This window comes from Myotis nattereri (assembly GCF_964212035.1).
Source record: "Myotis nattereri genome assembly, chromosome: 1".
Taxonomy (NCBI): Eukaryota; Metazoa; Chordata; class Mammalia; order Chiroptera; family Vespertilionidae; genus Myotis; species Myotis nattereri.
In genome coordinates, this window is record NC_138075.1 from 36,284,179 (window position 1) to 36,303,061 (window position 18,883).

Consider the following 18,883-nt stretch of genomic DNA (forward strand, 5'->3'; position numbering starts at 1 on the left):
AAATCACTTGCTAGCATTTACTTCATTCTTTCCCCAAATACATTAATAACAATAATTAACGATTATTCACTCACAAAAGGCACAAATTCTAGTGAAGGATGAACTTTCAGCATTTCCTTGGAATGGGAGATGAACACATTTTGTTATTTATTTTTTAGTAATACCTTGTTTTTGCTGAGCTATTAACTTACTTAGCTAGCAACTCTACTCTTCAGAACACAAATTAGGAAGGTGAACAGAAAGTGTCCAAATTGTCCAAATACTTTAGTAAAAGATGATACACTTTACACAAAGCCCCTCAGACCGATATAACTTAAACACAGTTCTACTGAGTGGGTCAGGGTGGTTTCTTAGCACATAACAGATTAGGAAAGGATATAGCTGAACTTGATCTTCGTAGTTTCCCTGTGCTGTATATTGTATGTGAAGTACACAGCTTTTGTTGATGGATATCTCACCTCTCATGAACCCCTACAGCTATCCTTAATAAGTTATTAAATGATTATACAACACCCTCCTCCTTTTTTGCTTTTGTATTCTAGTACACTATGCTTAGTTCTCAATACCAAAATACTGTTTCTGTGAATTAACGTTATTTTGGACAACAGTAGCTTTGTTTACCCTTCATGGTGCTGTCTACAGCACCTCTTCTGCTCCTCTCTGTTAGCTCCCCTTCTACCCCACCCCTGGAACTCCATCACACATTCTCTCAACTTCTCAGTTCTTATAACCCCTTAATCTCTCTGTCATGCCCCACAACTTAAAAAAAAACAAAAAAGAGGCTGAGCTTGGACTCCTCTAAAGTGGGCAAATCCCTCTGTTAGGGAAATGAGGATATTAAGACAACACGCTAAAAGCTCCACTCTGGGGAGCTAAGCACTGCAAGAAGTACAGCTCTGAGGACACCTGTGGGCTGGAAGAGTAACATAAAAGCAACAGTAATACCAGCAGCTGCTTGCTTTTTGAATACATTTTAAATATGAAACACGAAATAATCTCACTGATTTTTTTAAAAACTGAAATAAATACCACAACAACTTACTAAGGTTAATGCACATAATATTTATAAGTCATATTCAACCACTGTACTTTAGCCAGAGCTCTCTTTGTTCCATTGGATCCTTTAAATAATATCTATAGTTTATTGTTTTCTGAGTTTTTAAAACTTTCATTTTACTTTCCTATTAAATATGAATAAAGCAAACAGGAAGTACAAAGGCGATACTCAATGTAATACACCTGACAACAAGCAGCTTCTGAGCAACACATACCAGTAAGAGGTAGTGAGGGGATGCTGTAAGGAGTTCCATATTGCTGGAGAATGGTGGAAAGAATAAAAAGGTGGGCATGTATGAAGGGCCAGACTTATAAAAGGTTAAGGTAAAAGACCTAAACTTCATCCTTTAGCTGCTGAAAGCCATTAAAGGGTTCCCAGCATGAAACATTTATGTTTTAGGAATAGGTCTATGGATAATGGATTGTAGTTGAAGAGATATAGGAAAGGACTAGTCAAAAGATACTGAAATAAGTGGGAGCAAGATACAAAAGAGGAGCATTAGTCAAGAACTCATTGCAAGTGACAGAAAACTATCCCAAACTAGCTTAAGCCAAAAAGAATTTATAAACTCACATTAGATAAGGAAATGAGATTGCTTACAGAGTGCACTGTCTGATAAAAGAAATCAACTATGGCCCTGGCCAGGTGGCTCAGTTGGTTGGAGCATCATCCCATACACCAAAAGGTTGGAGGTTCAATCCCCAGTGGGGGCGTGTATGGAAGGAAGCTGATGGATGTTTTTCTCTCACATCGATGTTTGTTTTTCTCTTTTCTCCCCCCCCACTCTCTAAAAATCAATAAATATAATCTCAGGTGAGGATAAAAAACAAAAGGAAATCTTTTATGAGCTACCTATCCCATGTTTCCTTCCAAGTGAACTTTCTAGAACCTTACAACACTTTGTTTCAAATAGAAATATGTTAGGATAATTGCGTAGTCCACATTCATTCATTTATTCACAAGCTATTAAATGAAGGTTTACTCTGTGCCAAGCTCTGTGTTGCTAGATGGTGGATGTTTATATTGGTGGGAAAAGGGAACAAAACCAAACCTTAACAACCACTGCTTTCACAGACCTTAAATCTCTAGAGGAAGAGAGAAAATATTCTTAAAACTCTGTGAAAATGTCTGTCATCTCTCTAAGTTTACTCAGTCATAAAAAAATCCTGTTATGAGGAGTAAACAATCTTACTTTAAAAATCACTAAGTCTCCAAGAATAAACTGAGAACAGTAAAGTACTTTCAGATTTCCATGAATAAAAAATTCCAGCACTTATGATTTTATAATAGCGGAATATAATTCTAGGCATTAAATATAACAGTGATCCCTAGATAATGCAAAGATCAGAGAAATGGATATCGATACTTCTAAACAAAAATGAACATTTCTTATAAAGATTCACTAAATTCTAATTTCTTCTAAACAATCACCTATTTACTTTATCCTTAGAAAACTCTCCTATATTCATCCAAAGTGAATATAAGTCAGGAGTAAATGAATAATTGGCATCATTACTTAAGTTTACATGGACTTTCAAGCAATTTCAAAGCTCAAAAGGAAATTCAGTAATATATTTTTAATATAAAACTTTCTTAACAAAAGACATTTAAGTAATACCCTCAAACATAGTCTCCATTTACCAGTGAGTTAAAATTTAAAGCTATCAAGATATATATCATCTACTTCCTGTCAAACTATCAAGTCTTTTTCCACCCAGTAATAGTAGAAAATATATTTCTCGTACTGGAATCTAAACTACCAATGCTTAGGAATTCAAATAATTTTAAGTAAAAAGATGCTTCTCCATGGTAAAGCCATGGAATCTCAAATCTCCTTATCAAGGCTATATCAGGACACTCGAAGCATGAAATATAAAATCAATGCCCACTGCCCATGAACACTGCAGAAGTATCTAACACTTGTATGATTCTACTGCATAAAATTTACAAACACCAAATGGTTTACAGAATGTCATAAAAGATATTTTTGATTACTGGAAAGCAACATTAAATCTTCATACACAGCATAGCATAATTACATTTCGGGAAAAATATGATCTGTAATGTAATACAACAGCTTAGCCTCACTTATGTAGTAAAGGCCTGTAATGACTAAGCCAGGTAGGCCCTGGCTTATCAGGTTTTAATTCATTTTACAGCATACCCATTTTTCCCCCTTTGCTATATATAGATTCACCTGCTTTTCAGTTTATCAATATACTAATTTTTTAAAATTACCGTTCTAGACAAGTTAGAATGATTCAGCAACTAAATCTTAAATCCAAGAGCAAAAATGCAGCTGATTTTTTTCTAAAGCAATCAAAATCTCACTCAAGAAAATCTGCCTATATAGCCAGAGAAAAAGAGGAATTAGTTTCTATCAATGAATTCAATAAAGTATGTTATGAAAATGACCATTTGAAAAATAATTTTAAATGATAATCATAAGAATCAGTGCCTACATTTTGTGATTTTGCTTTCATTTTTTAGTACATGAAAAGCATCTTGGTTCACTTAATTTTAGCAGGTTCATAATTTAAATAATACATTATAAGAAGATGCTAGCCTTACAAAAGTCCTTACCTTTTTAATTTCTTATTACCTGCAAACAATAGGTAACAGAGCTTGCCTCTGCTCGTCATTCTTTTTCACTAATATTTACTCATGGCTTGAATAAAACATTATAGTTTTTATGAAATTAATAGCTGTAATAAGAGCACTATTTACTATTTTAAAGCTATCCTCTCCAATCTTACTACAGAGCTTTTCCCCTCTTTGTTTAAAATTTCAGGGTATTTGGGGGGGGGGGGTGAGAATAGGGAAAATGCACTCTGAAAAGAACACCAATTAAAAGTACTAGCAAAAATAGACTTATCTTTTTTCAATAATTGGCAATACAAGATGCTAACCTAATGTTATAATTTAGAAAAAATATCAAAACCAGACTGCAACAGTTCACACCCTGAAAATGTGGCCTATTTATCCTGAAAACATATAATCTATAAATACATATAAAATACAAAAATCACATTTAATATTTAGACTTTAAATCCTGAATTCTGCCTAACTGTCTCTTCATTTTCATTTCAAAATCTATTTTGTTTCAAAAAATAGCCTTCGTCCTCTGATGTTCTAAAAATAGACTCCTACTGTCTCTTTTACAAAAAACAATTATGCTCGGTTACGGTCCTACCATATCGGCCACATCACCAATAGCTAAAATTCCTATTTAACCTCATTTTTGGCAATAAAAATGGTAACTAAATATAAAAAAAAAAATCTTACCTATATGCTGCATTTTCTTTCAAATGCAATATGGTTAGATTCCCCTTCTACTTAATCAGTACAGTGTCTGAACATTTTTCAGTCTGACTTGCAAATATTTGCTTTCCCTCTTAGGGCATAGCATCCGCAGGGTTATACAGCACTACTTACATTCTCTTCCACATAAAATCAGACATTACATGAAAGGAAAAGAAAGACAGCCCATTTCAAAGCATCTGGCAAACCTCCATTGGCAACCTGCCAAGCCTCTGCTAAACCTTCCTGTCTTTCCGAGCATGCTCACTTAAAACCAACAGCATGTTACTATGGCAACTCTGTAGGCAGCCTCTAAGTATGAACCGCCATTCTGATTTCAGAGTGCAAAACACCAAATACTGCAGGGGAAGTAAAAGGAGAGAAATGCTGTTTGCCCTTCATCCCATACAAGTATACTGATTTTATTTCATAAATACATATTTGCAAATGTAAAACAGAAATAAGCACTCCACATTTTTCAAACAAATATTTTTCATGCTCAAAGAGGAAGGTCTTCCTTTTCAGTAAACTCATTCTCTTTGTCTATCCCAAAACTCCTTTACCTCATAACAACCAAAAATACACTGGACAATTTATCCCGTTTGACAAAACACTGCTGAATAAATAGACAACAATATTCATGTAAATAATTACGTGGAATTCCATGAATGACTTCCTACAATTATATACTCCTAAATGACATATTAATATTACAAAAAAAGCCATCAGCACTTCAAAAATATAATCTAAATCTTTTCTATGACTAAACAAACTGCCAAATGAAATTTTCTTTCAGTTTGGATAGAATTTTTTTATGCCCATTATCCTTGAGATACTGTTAAATGTCTGGAAGAGGTCATGTTTTCGAAGTTAAGACAGACCAGACCTAGGTTCAAATCCTTGTTCTCCACATTTATCCTGGGTCACCTTGAAAAGTTATTTAACTTTATGATCCTCACTTTTCTCACCTTTAAAGTAGGATAACACCAGTTACTCCACATAGCAAACATTTAAATGAGTTAACACATGTAACTCCTACACACATTTCTTTACTCCTTGGTTGTTTGGGAAAGGTAGTAAAATAAAATAAAGAAGTTTGCCCTTGATTTACCTGAAGAGTTCTTTGTAACCTCTTACTGTGTAAAAATTAGTCCTGATTTGCCCACTAAGCTAGAAGCCAAAAAACAAACAAACAAATCCTCTCTCCCAAATCAAGTTGAACCAGAGAAAGACAGAAACAAGTAAGAGATACTCTAAACCGGGCGGTGAATGTCAGGCCCACAGGCTGTATAAGGCCGTTGAAATCATGGTCTGGCCCTGCCAAGGCATTAGGGGTGAGTTAATTAAATGTCTGACCAAATATAGCAGGCTAATTTTTAAGTTGATAATTCTGTATGGCCTGCAAATGCAAATGATATCATAACTACCCAAATGGCCCTTGGCAGAAAAAAGGTTCCCCAACCCTGCTCTACAAAAGTACAACTTTTACATGAGTATCCTACATAAAGCCTAATATGCAAATCGATATGCACTGACCACCAGGGGGCAGACTCTCAATGCAGGTGGTCAGTGCGCTCCCACAGGGGGAGTGCCGCTCAGCCAGAAGTCCGGCTCATGGTTGGCGAGCACAGGGGTGGTGGCAGGAGCCTCTCTGCCTCTGCTGCAGGCGGGTGGTAAGGAGCAAAGGGTCCCGGACTGTGAGAGCCCCTGGCTGTGAGAGGGATGTCTGACTGCCAGCCCTATGGGGATCGGGCCTAAACTGGCAGGTTGGAGGTGGACATCCCTCAAGGGGTCCCAGACTGTGAGAGGGTACAGGCCGGGCTGAGGAACCCTCCCCCCATCAGTGAACCAATCTCATGTACCAGGCCTCTATATTAAAATGTTTTCATATGTTACAAATATAAAATTTCACCTACCACCTCTTCTTCTTCCTTTTTGGCCTCCTTTTCCTTCTCTTCCTGATTTTCTTCAGGGGGGCCATCTTCATCATCACTGCTAGATGACTCAAGGATTTCACTTATATCCATTTTCCAATTATCAGGAACAATTCTAGTTTTTAAGAAGATGCTTGCTTTCTGTAGCCCTAAGATTTAAAACACACTTCAGCAGTTGTTATGGAATCAGCATAACATGACTGAAAGGCATAACATTCAGTCAAAAGATCTGGGTTCAAATTCAACCGTCACTTATAAAACAACACAATACAGCCCTAGCCGGTTTGGCTCAGTGGATAGAGAATCGGCCTGCAGACTGAAGAGTCCCGGGTTTGATTCCAGTCAAGGGCACATGCCTGGGCTGCGGGCTCCATCCCCAATAGGGGGTGTGCAGCTGATCAATGATTCTCTCTCATCATTGATGTTTCTATCTTTCTCTTTCCCTCTCTGAAATCAATAAACACACACACACACAAAATAATACATTCGAACACCTTTTGTAAGTTACAATGTCATATTAATGTTTATTACTCTAGAAAATACTGTTAGAAATCTTAATGATAAAATATGAAAAGTAACCCTCATCTAAAAAATTATAAATCAAATGTTCTTTCTAGACATTTAAAAATAGCCATCAAATAAGGGTGGATATCAACTCTAAACAGTTAAAATGGCACCAGAGAATAGTCTGTCTTGCTTTAGTCAGTATTTGCCATTTACAGCCACATCATGAAATAATGCATTAATTCATCCTTATCTTACCTGGTTTAGCAGAGAGTTCAGATTCAGGCAGATTGAGAATGTCCACTTCCTTGATATCCTTTCTTGCTATAGAATAACTAATTACAGAAAAGAAGAAAAGGGAGAGAACCATTATTAAATAAAAATCATCATTTAAATAGTCCTTGTTAATACATAGAAAAATATAAACCTTAAAATCATAAGTATTTTGCATATAAAATGTTTTTAAAAGATCGTATATATCCTAATCCTTAATAAAGATTAAGAGGTAATATATGCAAAGCTGGTGTCTTAATTCTGATGATTCACATACTCAAAGTATATTAATGAGAGCCTCACATTTGTAATATTTCAATCTATGCAACTCTCCTACACACAGCATGGGGTACTTTATATCAGCATGATGTTTTTCTTATGGAAGACAAAAATGTCTATGTTAATCTTCATTGTTTCTTAAACTTACTGTTTGGTTTAGTAAAAAGAAATATAATAGAAGGTAGTATTAAAATATGTTTATCATTGTAAGATATATTATGGCACTAAATTTTTCAGAGGATTATAACATATTTTTCTTAATTTTACATCTTTTAATGGAAACAAAGCAAAGCTGAAGTTAAGAAAAGTTTCTAAAAATCTGACTTTTAATCAGAAAAAAAGTCAAGATAATATTCTGGTAATATAAACTTTACTTAAAGAATATTTCATAGTTCATAACATGTAATAGTACATAGAAATTACAGAATTTTTACAATTAAAGAGAAAAATCAATATCATGCTGTATTTAAAAAACCATTTACTATTATTCTCACATATTGTTGTTCAGATTTTACAGCTTTTAAGTAAAAAATAACCTACATTATGAAGTCAAAACGTAAGTAAAAATTCAGTTCATGAAGTGATTAAACTTTTTAAAAAAACTTTTCTATCACTGTGATTTTTTTTTTTCTCCCAATGTAACACTATGAAGTGATTCATTACTCACAATTTAGAATCGATAAATGATCGAACTAAACACTGGTCTTTTCTCACTGTGATGTCATCATTACAACTGGGAGATATTACCTAAAATAAAAAATAATACATTGATTCCTATTATCCTTGCTCAAAAACAGAATATATTCTTAAGTGGATTATCTGTAACAATAAAAGCATAATATGCTAATTAGACTGGATGTCCTTCCAGACGACCTTCCAGACGAAGCTGGGGCTGTGAGGGAAGCCCGGGTCCTGGATGCCTGCAGGTGGCTGGAGGGAAGCTCAGGTCCCGGGTGCCTGCCGGTGGCCGGAGGGAAGCTCGGGTCCCGGGTGCCTGCCAGCAGCCAGAGGGAAGCCTGGGTCCCGGGTGCTAGAGGGAAGCTGATGCTGGCAGCCAGGGGAAGGAAGGCCTACTCTTGGACAGATTTCGTGCATTGGGCTTCTAGTATTTTATAAGAAAGAGCTTCATTATCAATACCTTCCATTATTAATTACTTATAAAAGAAGATAACCTTATAATTTTTCTTTAGCATATTAGTTTTCTAGGTATTTTATTTATCTAGTCATCTATATTAAACTGGTAAGAACAGATACTACACTTGATCTTAGCCAAAAGGCCGAGAAGCGATATCTAGTCATCTATATATATAAAAGACTAAGCGACCAACCGGTAGCTATGATGCACACTGACCACCAGGGGGCAGATGCTCAACACAGGAGCTGCCAAGCGACAGCAACTTTGCAGAGTGCCCTCTCACATTCTGGGACCCTTCAAGGGATGTCGGACTGCCAGTTTTGGCCCGATCCCTGCAGGCTAGGCAAAGGGACCCCACCTGCTAGAGGGACTCCACAGATGCCCTTCAAGCCCCAGCACTGCCCCAGGTGCTGTTGGCCAGGGAGGGACTGCAGGAGGTTGGCTCCAGGGCGTGTCTGGCCCGTCTTGCCCAGTCCTGCCCCTGCCAGCCACCTTCTAATTAGTTTACTTTCAATGTAACCAGGCCTCTAGTTAAATTATAAAATGATAATTAATGAAATATAAATTACAATGTGACCAAAATATTTAAAAGTATTAGGACTTACTCTAAGCTAAATAATAACTGTTATTGAATTAATAAATTATGTATGATATATGATGAACATTTGGCATATTATAATTTTTAAAAACATACCTGAATCAGGATCTATTTTGAAATAAACACCTATCTAAATTCCCTTTCTTACCGGGGCATGTACAGCTTTTAGTAATTAACTCAAATCTAAGAAAATCTAAGAACTTTTTAATTTCTTAAAAAATAACAAATGTAAATAACCAGTCTCTGTATACTTTATAGAATTTAATATTTTTTTAAATATTAAGCTCTACCAATAAATTACTGACATGTACCTGCTCATTATTATCCCTAACTAGCCCCTCTCCTACAATCTAGCACTACCCACAAAACTTTGTTCAATGATGAAAATCTTCTACATCTGCGAGGGAGGTTGGGAGGTCAATGGGGGGAATAAGGACACATATGTAATACTTTAATCAATAAAGAAAATAAATTTTTAAAAAATCTTCTATACCTGACCCATACAGTAGCGATGAACCACATGGGGCTGAGCACTTGAAATGTGACTAGTGCAACTTAGAGATTAAATTTTTAGTTCTATTTAATTTTAATTGTTACATTTAAATAGCCACATGGCTATTATATTAAACAGCATATATCCAGATAATTAAAAATTCTTGGCAGTCATACAAGCTGTCTTAATATCAGATGAAAGTAAATGTTTGTTAGGTGCTGGTAATTGTTATATCAATAATATATTTGTGCCCTGGCCTGTGTGGTTCAGTTGGTTGAGCAGCATCCCATGCACCAAAAAGTTGTCGGTTTGATCCCCACTATGGGAGAAAACCAATTGATGTTTCTCTGTTTCTCTCTCCCTCTTCCTCTCTTTGTAAAAAGATCAATAAAAACATTTTTTTTAAAAAAAGATCGGAGAGGTGAATATTTAAAAATAATAATATATTTGTGTCTACCTTCAAGGAGCTAACTGTGTAATGAAGGGTCAAGATACACAAAAGAACACAATGGAGGATAAGTACAGTGATACCACTAGGCTCAGGATAACACGAAAGCATCTAGGAAGAAGATTCAACCCAACCTGGAGAAGGAAAAGGTGTAGCAGCAAAGGATTCAAGTAAGTCTTCAAGGATGAGTAGGCACAGCCCAAAGCTTAATTACCTCATTTGTGAACCACTCTAATGGCCTCCAAATTGGTTCCTGCCACCTCCAGTCTTTCTAATAATAATCCACCCAACATACCACGGCCTCATTAATATTCCTACAAACACAGCTCAAATACTGTCACTCTTTTGCAAAATACTATGCAGAATTATGTCCAAATTCCTTAGATGAACTTTTAAAGACTCTTCTGCTCTATATCCAAATTACCGTACCAATCTTTCCCATTTTAATTTAATCCTCACCCAAGGATATGCTTTCATTGATTTTTAGAGGAAGAAGGGGGAGAGAGGGGGAAGAACATTGATGGGATGCCTCCCATACATGCCTTGATCAGGGATCAAACCCAAAACCTAGGTATGTGCCCTGACTGGGAATTGAACATACAACCTTTTGGTGTACAGGATGACACTTCAGCAAACTGAGCTACCCAGCCAGGGCTATGTTCTCAAACTTATTTCCTATTATTCCCCTACTCACATCTAATATTTAGCCAAAATGGATTCCCAGATCAAACAGTTCCATGGACAAACCTCTTGCTTTTCTGCTTTTACTTATCTTATATCCTCTAAGTAAGTCCTCTAACGAAGCTCTGCTTACTAACTCTAAATCCTTCAAGGCTCAGCTCAAAAGTACCTGCTTTATGATGGCTTTCTGGATTTCCTTTAAATAAATATAACCTCTCGAGACAAAGAAGTCATAATATTAAACATATACTATTTCATATTACTAAAATCATTTTCTGCATTAGACTATAAAATCACCAAATGTAGCCAAAACCGGTTTGGCTCAGTGGATAGAGCGTCGGCCTGCGGACTGAAAGGTCCCAGGTTCGATTCCGGTCAAGGGCATGTACCTGGGTTGCGGGCACATCCACAGTAGGAGATGTGCAGGAGGCAGCTGATCGATGTTTCTCTCTCATCGATGTTTCTAACTCTCTATCTCTCTCCCTTCCTCTCTGTAAAAAATCAATAAAATATATTTAAAAAAAAAATCACCAAATGTAGATTGGTGTCTTCCTCATCTTTTATTTTGTACATCACCAGAAAAAGGATAAATCTGTTGAATAGTTTTTTTTTTTTTAAGTCTCTTGGCAAATTATGACCTGAATATTCTGAATCTAACCCTATTTATTTGCCTGTACAATGAATTATTCAAAGGATTTTCAGACTTTTCTTCTATAAGGTAAATCCATTATACGGGATTGAGTAATGCATTTATATGCACAAATAACCCTAAAAAAATGGCCTCAGTTCTTCAAAGGATTCTAATTTAATTTGGGACACATTTTTGTGCCAAAATTATGAGAGATACAAGTGGTATCAAAACTCAGGGAAGAAGGGCATATTTATGTTAGTGTTTAGGGAGATTACAGAAAAGGTAGGACTTGAGTTGGACCTTAAGACTTATTTAAAAAGAGAGAAATAGGAAGAGGAGAAGGAAGAGACAGGTATTACCAAATATTATTGATTCTTCTCATGAAATAAATCTGCCCATCCATTCTTTCCATTCCTTCCCTGAATAAGCAAAGATTAGTTTTCTCTACTAACCTATCTACGAAGACTTGCATTTCCAAAGTCTAAGTGTACCTTTTCTTTCTCCAGTAACTCCCTATCCTGCGTCTGCTCCAAAAGTTTTTAAAATTACTATATAATTTTTCATTACTATGTGTTTAGTAAGCTGCTTAAAGGCAATGTGTTGCAAATCTCATACTTCTCTCTCTTCTAAGGAACTTAGAACAAACCTGAACTCACTGCAGATCCTCAGTAAATATTAATGATTTAAGCAGGCTTGGAGGATTGAAGTGATTTATGGAGGGAGAAATTAAGAAAGAACCTGAGTAAAGCAGAAAGCTTATACTGGGAATGGGAACAAATCAAGAGGTAGGGATGGCCTTAAATATTTATTTGAGAAAGAACTGACCCATCAGGCAGTCAGTGAAAGTTTTGTGTGTTTTTCCCTAGCTGGTTTGGCTCAGTGGATAGAGCCTTGGCCTGTGTACTGAAGGGTCCCAGGTTTGATTCCAGTCAAGGGCACATGCCTGTGTTTCGGGCTCGATCACTGGTGGGGGGCATGCAGGAGGCAACCAATCAATGATTCTCTCTCATCATTGATGTTTCTCCCTCTCTCTCCCTCTCCCTTCCTCTCTGAAATCAATAAAAATATATTAAAAAAGAAAGTTTTGTGTGTTTTTTTTTTTAAAGAATGAGACTATCATAATTAAATCTCTAAAAAAGTTACTTCTAGAAAATTAATTTAAAAATTTCAATAATCAAGTTAAGGGAACTTGGGAGGTAGCTTACTGTAGATCAGGTATAAAGTGGTAATGGGAACAGGGTAAAAGGAAACACCACTAACATGTTTTAAAGGAAGAATTGAAAGATTCCAGGTGGGGAATGTTCGGCCCACAAAAGGCCCTTGAAATCATTTGGTTTGGCCCTGCCAAGGCACTAGGGATGAGTTAATTACATATTTGACCAAACATAGCCGGCTAATTTTTAAGTTGATAATTTTGTATGGCCCACAAATGATTTTATAAATATCCAAATGGCCCTTGGCAGAAAAAAGGTTCCCCGCCCCTGCAATAAATGATCGGTTACAGAGAATTAAAATTAAAGAAAGGAAATAACAAAAAGAGACAGTGACCTGAGCATGATTGCTCAATTTTTCAATGAAGTCCAAATTAAATTTGTTTAACACTTTAAAAATATTGTAAATGCTTTTTTAAAATCCACGTGAAATAAGTATGTTAAATGGTTGATTAACTTTGGAAAGAAACCTTACTCACCAATGCAGGATACCATTCGGTCTTCTCAGAAGTAGATATCACACTTACAACTTTTCCTAATAATTCATCATTGAGACGTCGCTTATCTTCATCTTCATCTTCACTAGTTTCTTCTTCCTTTTCATCTTCATTACTAAAAGCCAAAATAATTTTATCATAATCTTAAGATAAACCACTTTGAATATAGTCAGAGTGGTGTGAATTGAATACATACAACTCAATTTCTAATCTGTATTACCCCTTTTTATTCTTATTTGAATTGAAGAGCTAGACACTTCCTAGCCCCACAGAAGTAGTCCTGACACACCCATGGTAACTGAGTCCACTTCACCAGATCAATGAGGACACGAACTTAAGCTCTCCTGCCAACCACCCACTGGGACAGAAAAGCCTGATTATGTCACCATGAAGAACTTACTGTGCCAAACACATTTTTAGAAAAGATTCCCTTCTATTTTTTATGTATGCCAGATGATAGAACTCTAATTTCCTGACAGATTATGAAAACACATCTGAGGGGTTATTTAGATGACCTACCTAGATAACTAAACAATAAAACAAACCCATACCAAAGAACAATTTAGACTAGCCTGTACTTTTCAAAAATGTCAATGTCATGAAAAGACACACACACACACACACAAAAAGGGCTGAGGAACTTTTCCAGATTAAAAGAGACTTGAGAACCATATAAACTAAATGCAATGCATGATCTTTGATTGCATCCTAAAATCAGGGAATGCTATAAAGGCTATTTTGGGCAACTGGCAAAGATAGCATTCTATACTGTTAAATTTCTGATTCTGATAATCATACTTTGGTTATGCAAGAAAATGTCCTTGTTGTGTCCTAGGTAAAGTATTTAAGAGGTAAAAGGTCACGACACTTGCAACTTCCTCTTAAATAGTTCAGCCAATTAAAGTTATTATTTAAAACAGTGTAATATGTACCTATAAAAAGAGAAAATGACAATGCAGATGTGCCAAAAATGTTAACAATTAGCGAAACTAGATGAATATATTTAAGTTTATTGTAATATTCTTTATAATTTTAAGTTTGAGAGGGGTGGGGGAGGCTGGGAGAGATTAACCAAAGAGTTTATATACATATAGGCATAGCCCATGGACACAGACAATAGTGCGTTATGACTGGGCGGGAGCAGGAAGGAAAAAAGGACATCTGTAATACTTTCAAAAATAAAAATTAAAAATTTTAAGTTTGAAATGTTTTTGAAATGAAAAGGTTAAAAAATTATATATACTCACTAAAAATAAGAAAATTGTATCAATTATGGAATTTGGCAATGTAATTAATTCAAAACAAAAATAACCTTTCTGAAAAAAGAGTGTGATAATTACTGACAAAGTAATGGGAAAAATTAAGAACAAGGTTGGCGCAGGGTAAAATATCTAACAGAATATCTAACAAGATGCGATGAAAAAGTTACCCAAATTTAGCCATCCTAGAAAAGTCATTTGTTTAATTTATAATAATTACTATAATGTTACTGTATATGTTAACACTCACATAGGAAGAGATGACCTCCTTCCTCTGTTCGTCTTCTTTGCAATTACTGGAGTTCCAAAATGCTCTGGATTTGTTAATGGAAGCTGATCAAGTGTCTGGATAAGAAACAAACAAATTAAATCACATTTTTCTCTACATGAGTATCCTTTGTTCAACTCCAAAAGTCCATGTCACCTTACCTCACTCTCAGCAAAATGTCTCTCTCCTTTTAAGCAAAGTGAGGTGCGTCTCAATGTCCTCTCATCACCATCATCAAAAACTGTAATAAGCGAAAAAGGGAAAATTTATGTCCACAAATAAAAATATAACTGCACTGAATGCTGTCATTGCTATTTATCTAGGGCTTAATAATTGCAAAAACCATAACTGGTTATTTTTCAAAACCTTTTAAAATGTACATAGCACATTTTTCATTTTATAGGTACCAAACAAGTTAAATGGCTGCCCCCAACTGCTTGTCTCCAGTCACCTTCTTAAACCATTAGCAGCATAGTCAAAACACAAATATTAAATTACTTTTACTCCTAGAAGAATGAGCAAAAACCTGGTTTATAAAAATGAAGTGTTATGGGTGTGTTTTTTTTTTCAAGTTATCACTGGAGTACCTCTAACTTCAAGAAATTGACTTCTGATAATGATGTTGGATTATTTAATTCTTCTAGTTATTTGTATGATAACCTACCATAGTAGCATCTAAAGCAGTGGTTCTCAACCTTCTGGCCCTTTAAATACAGTTCCTCATGTGACCCAACCATAAAATTATTTTCGTTGCTACTTCATAACTGTAATGTTGCTACTGCTATGAATCGTAATGTAAATATCTGATATGCAGGATGGTCTTGGGCAACCCCTGTGAAAGGGTCGTTCGACTGCCAAAGGGGTCGCGACCCACAGGTTGAGAACCGCTGTTCTAAAGTCATAAGATTCAACTTTTCTCTTTTGGTAGAAGAGGATGTAAGAAGTTTAGACATATGGTTAAAACGAGGAAAACATCAAAAAGCTGAAAATTTTTTTAAAATTCTGAAAAAATTAGTCAAAATTACATGGAACTTTTCTTAAAAGTTTTTACTTCTATAATTTTTAAAAATCACACTTCTTCAAAACTACTTGAAAATACTTTAAGGAAATGGGGGCAAAGAATTTAACAATTAACAACTAATGTTTACCATATAAGTAGCTATATTATCTTGATAATTTTATAGGTTTAATTTTGCAGAAATGTACTGATTTTAACATCTAGAACTTACAAAGCTTACAAAAAAGAAAATGTTCTCAGAAGACACCCGATTGTCCAGCATTATGAAGAAATAAATTAAATGGAGTCTTTACTTCAGATACTTAAAACGTATAGACATATCAACAAATGTTTGTACATGTATGAAAATAACATGAAGATGGAAACATATATATACAAAAATTGTTACTTTAAGATTTAATCCTGCTTTTCATAATTTTAGATGGTTTTCCATTGTATGTGTGTTTTTTTAGGGTTTGCAGACCAGCTAGGGCTTTATTTTGGGGGGAAAAACCACTTGACTTGACTTTTAGTTGGGAGCATGGGAAAGAGGTGGTCCCCCAGGCAGTAATTCCCCCACCCCAAGGGTGAGCTAGGTCTGGGGCTGAGCCTCAGACAGGGCTTCCTGTGCCCGCTGCTCCCCGGCACAGCTCCTTTCCCAAAGCTAGGACAGGAGGGACCCCGGTAGTCATTCACTTGGGGAGGACATCAGATGATTCAGACATCAGCTTCCCATCTTGGGGTCTCAATCTTCTTCACTACCATCGTCTTGAAGGAGCTGGTGTGGCTGAAGAAGGCAGAGCTCCCACCAGAGCTCAAGTTGGCCTGGAAGCCCAGACCACAGTTGAGGTTCCTGTAAGATGGGTTCATCAACCCACCTGAGTAGCTACTGGTGGTCTTGGTGTGGGTGCTCATGTTCTGCATCTGAGATTCCAGCTGGTTCTCCTCGCCCTCCAGCCACTTGTGGTAGGTGGCGATCTCCACATTCAGGGACAGCTTGACATTCATGAGCTCCTGGTACTTGTGCAGCTTCCAGGCCACGACCTGCTTGGTGTTTCTCAAGAGCAGCCTCCAGCTCAATCACCTTGGATTGAGCATCCTTGATGGCCAGCTCCCCACGCTGCTCGGCATCATCGATGGCGGCATCCAAGGAAGCCCTCTGGCCTCTGAGGCCCTCAATCTCAGCCTGGAGTCCGCTGATGTTCTGGTTCAGCACAGAAATCTAGGTCTTCGTGCAGCAAAGGTCACCCCCATGATTCCCAGCCAACATCTGCAATTTCTCATACTTGATGGTACAGAAACTCAGCCTCAGCCCAGGTTCGGTTGGCGATGTCCACATTCTGGGCGTTGACCTCAATGATTCCATTGAGGTCCAGAGAGCAATTGTTGTCCATAGACAGTACCACAGATGTGTCAGAGATCTTTGCAGTTCATGAATCTCCTCTTCATACAGTTGCTTGTTGATCTCATCGGTCAGGGTCAGCCCATCCATGTGGGACTCCAGCTCTACCTTGTTCATGTAAGCTTCATCCATGTAAGCTTCTCTTCTTATAAAGGAAAAATTCATTCTCCATCTCTGTGCGCTTGTTGATCTCATCCTCGTACTTATTCTTCAAGTCCTCCACCAGTCCCTGCATGTTGCCAAACTCTGCCTCCTGAACCAGCTGCTGCCAAAGGTTGTTGATGCAGCTCTCGAAAACACTGCCCATGTTACTGTGAGTTGTATACTGCTGCTGCATGAGGTTCCATTTGATCTCCAGAATCTTACTCTACTGCTCCAGGCTCCGCACCTTATTGGTGAAGGAAGCTAACTTGTTGATGGTCTTGATCTGTTCCATCTCCTGGTTGCACACAGCCTAGATGTTAGAGTCTACCTCCAGCTTCAGGGTACTCAGCAGGCTCTGGTTCACTTAGACAACTGTGATGCTCCCCATACTCCCCACCCGTCGTAACCCCAGGCCACCCCAGTAGCTGCTGCCCACCCAGGAAAAGGCCACCAGAGCCCAAGATGGCCTGGAAGCCCAGACCATAGGAGATGATTTGGGTGCCAGGCCCACTGGAGTTATGAGCGGCTGTTAAAGACCCTGGAGCCAGAGGTGGACACCATGTAGGTCTTCTTGTGGACATGGCGAAGACTGGAGTAGAGGCAAGGAGGCTGAACCAGACAGATTCAAGAAGGAGCCAAAAAGCTGCTTGATGTTTTTCCATTCTAACAAAATAGGTTAGTATTAATTAAAGAAAATTTTGCATTACCTGAATTTAGTAATATCTTAGATATTTTACTTTGCTATCTATATAATTAAAATCCTGCATTTAAAATTTTTAAATTGATTTTAGAGATAGAGGAAGGAGGAGAGGGAGAAAGAGAAATATTGATTTGTTGTTCCACTTATTTAAGATTTCATTTGTTGATTCTAATATGTATCCTGACCTCGGATGAAATCCGCAACTTTGGCATATTAGGATAATGCTCTATCCAAGTAAGCTACCTGGCCAGGCCATCCCTGCCTTTTTTTTTTTTTTTTTTTTTAAAGAGTTGTTTTATTATTACTTTGCCTTCAAATCATAAACTTAATTTTTCATGCCAGAAATTCAATTATATAAGAGCACTCTACTTCTTCAATATTTATCTACCACAGTCAGTTCTTTTTATTAGACTAAAGACATCTAGCTTAGATTCTCTTACATGCAGGAGACAATGCAGAGGCAATTAACAGCTCCTGAAGCACCTATTCAAAGAACTTTAATGATCCCACAAAGCAGCTGTTTTATACACTGTCAATGATGCAGAAATTAATGACCACTTGCAGACAAACACAATGACAGGATAAAACAGCACCTTTCAACAATTACATCATTAATCTATTCTTGATTAACAGTGCTCTAAACAAACATTTGTATCAAAATTATGATTCATATGGGGTCAAGGCTAATAATAAACCACTGTTCTTTATAAAATTCAAAATCATAAAATTATCATACCAAATTTAAAATAATGCTTCACATTAATATTAAAGTCCGTAAGATACTAAAGAATAAAATCTTCAAAGTTCCAATTTTCCTTGATGCCTGCATTACAAAGATGGTAACACTGGACACACACATATATACTTATATACACACACATTTAAGTGGAAGTATGAGGAAGGAAAATGAGACTGTAAGATCAATTAATATTAAATTTAGGTCACAAAATCGTTTACCCAGTTTTTTATCATTAAAATCAATGGCAGCCCAAGTCAAAATGTTTTTTATGAGAAATTTCAAGTTTAACATAATTAATTCTTGTTTTTCAAAATAACCATTTTGAAATAAATC

The 18,883-nt window shown here is 36.6% G+C and overlaps 1 protein-coding gene and 1 pseudogene across 2 annotated transcripts in view; both read right to left on the reverse strand.

Moving 5' to 3' along the window:
* Window positions 1–18,883, reverse strand: part of ARID4A (AT-rich interaction domain 4A) — a 65,309-nt gene that overhangs the window by 35,932 nt on the left and 10,494 nt on the right. Inside the window, exons 6-11 of the mRNA XM_081104371.1 lie at window positions 14,730–14,809; window positions 14,551–14,645; window positions 13,024–13,156; window positions 8,015–8,094; window positions 7,054–7,130; window positions 6,274–6,440 (exon numbers count right to left, since the gene is read on the reverse strand). Of these exons, the coding sequence (XP_080960497.1) occupies window positions 6,274–6,440; window positions 7,054–7,130; window positions 8,015–8,094; window positions 13,024–13,156; window positions 14,551–14,645; window positions 14,730–14,809 (632 nt within the window). The remainder of the gene's footprint in view (window positions 1–6,273; window positions 6,441–7,053; window positions 7,131–8,014; window positions 8,095–13,023; window positions 13,157–14,550; window positions 14,646–14,729; window positions 14,810–18,883) is intronic.
* On the reverse strand, window positions 16,258–18,023 carry LOC308527042 (keratin, type II cytoskeletal 8-like; annotated as a pseudogene). The gene is made up of 2 exons: window positions 17,997–18,023; window positions 16,258–17,720 (listed from the first exon to the last, which is right to left on the reverse strand). The product of its transcript is annotated as a keratin, type II cytoskeletal 8-like (transcript).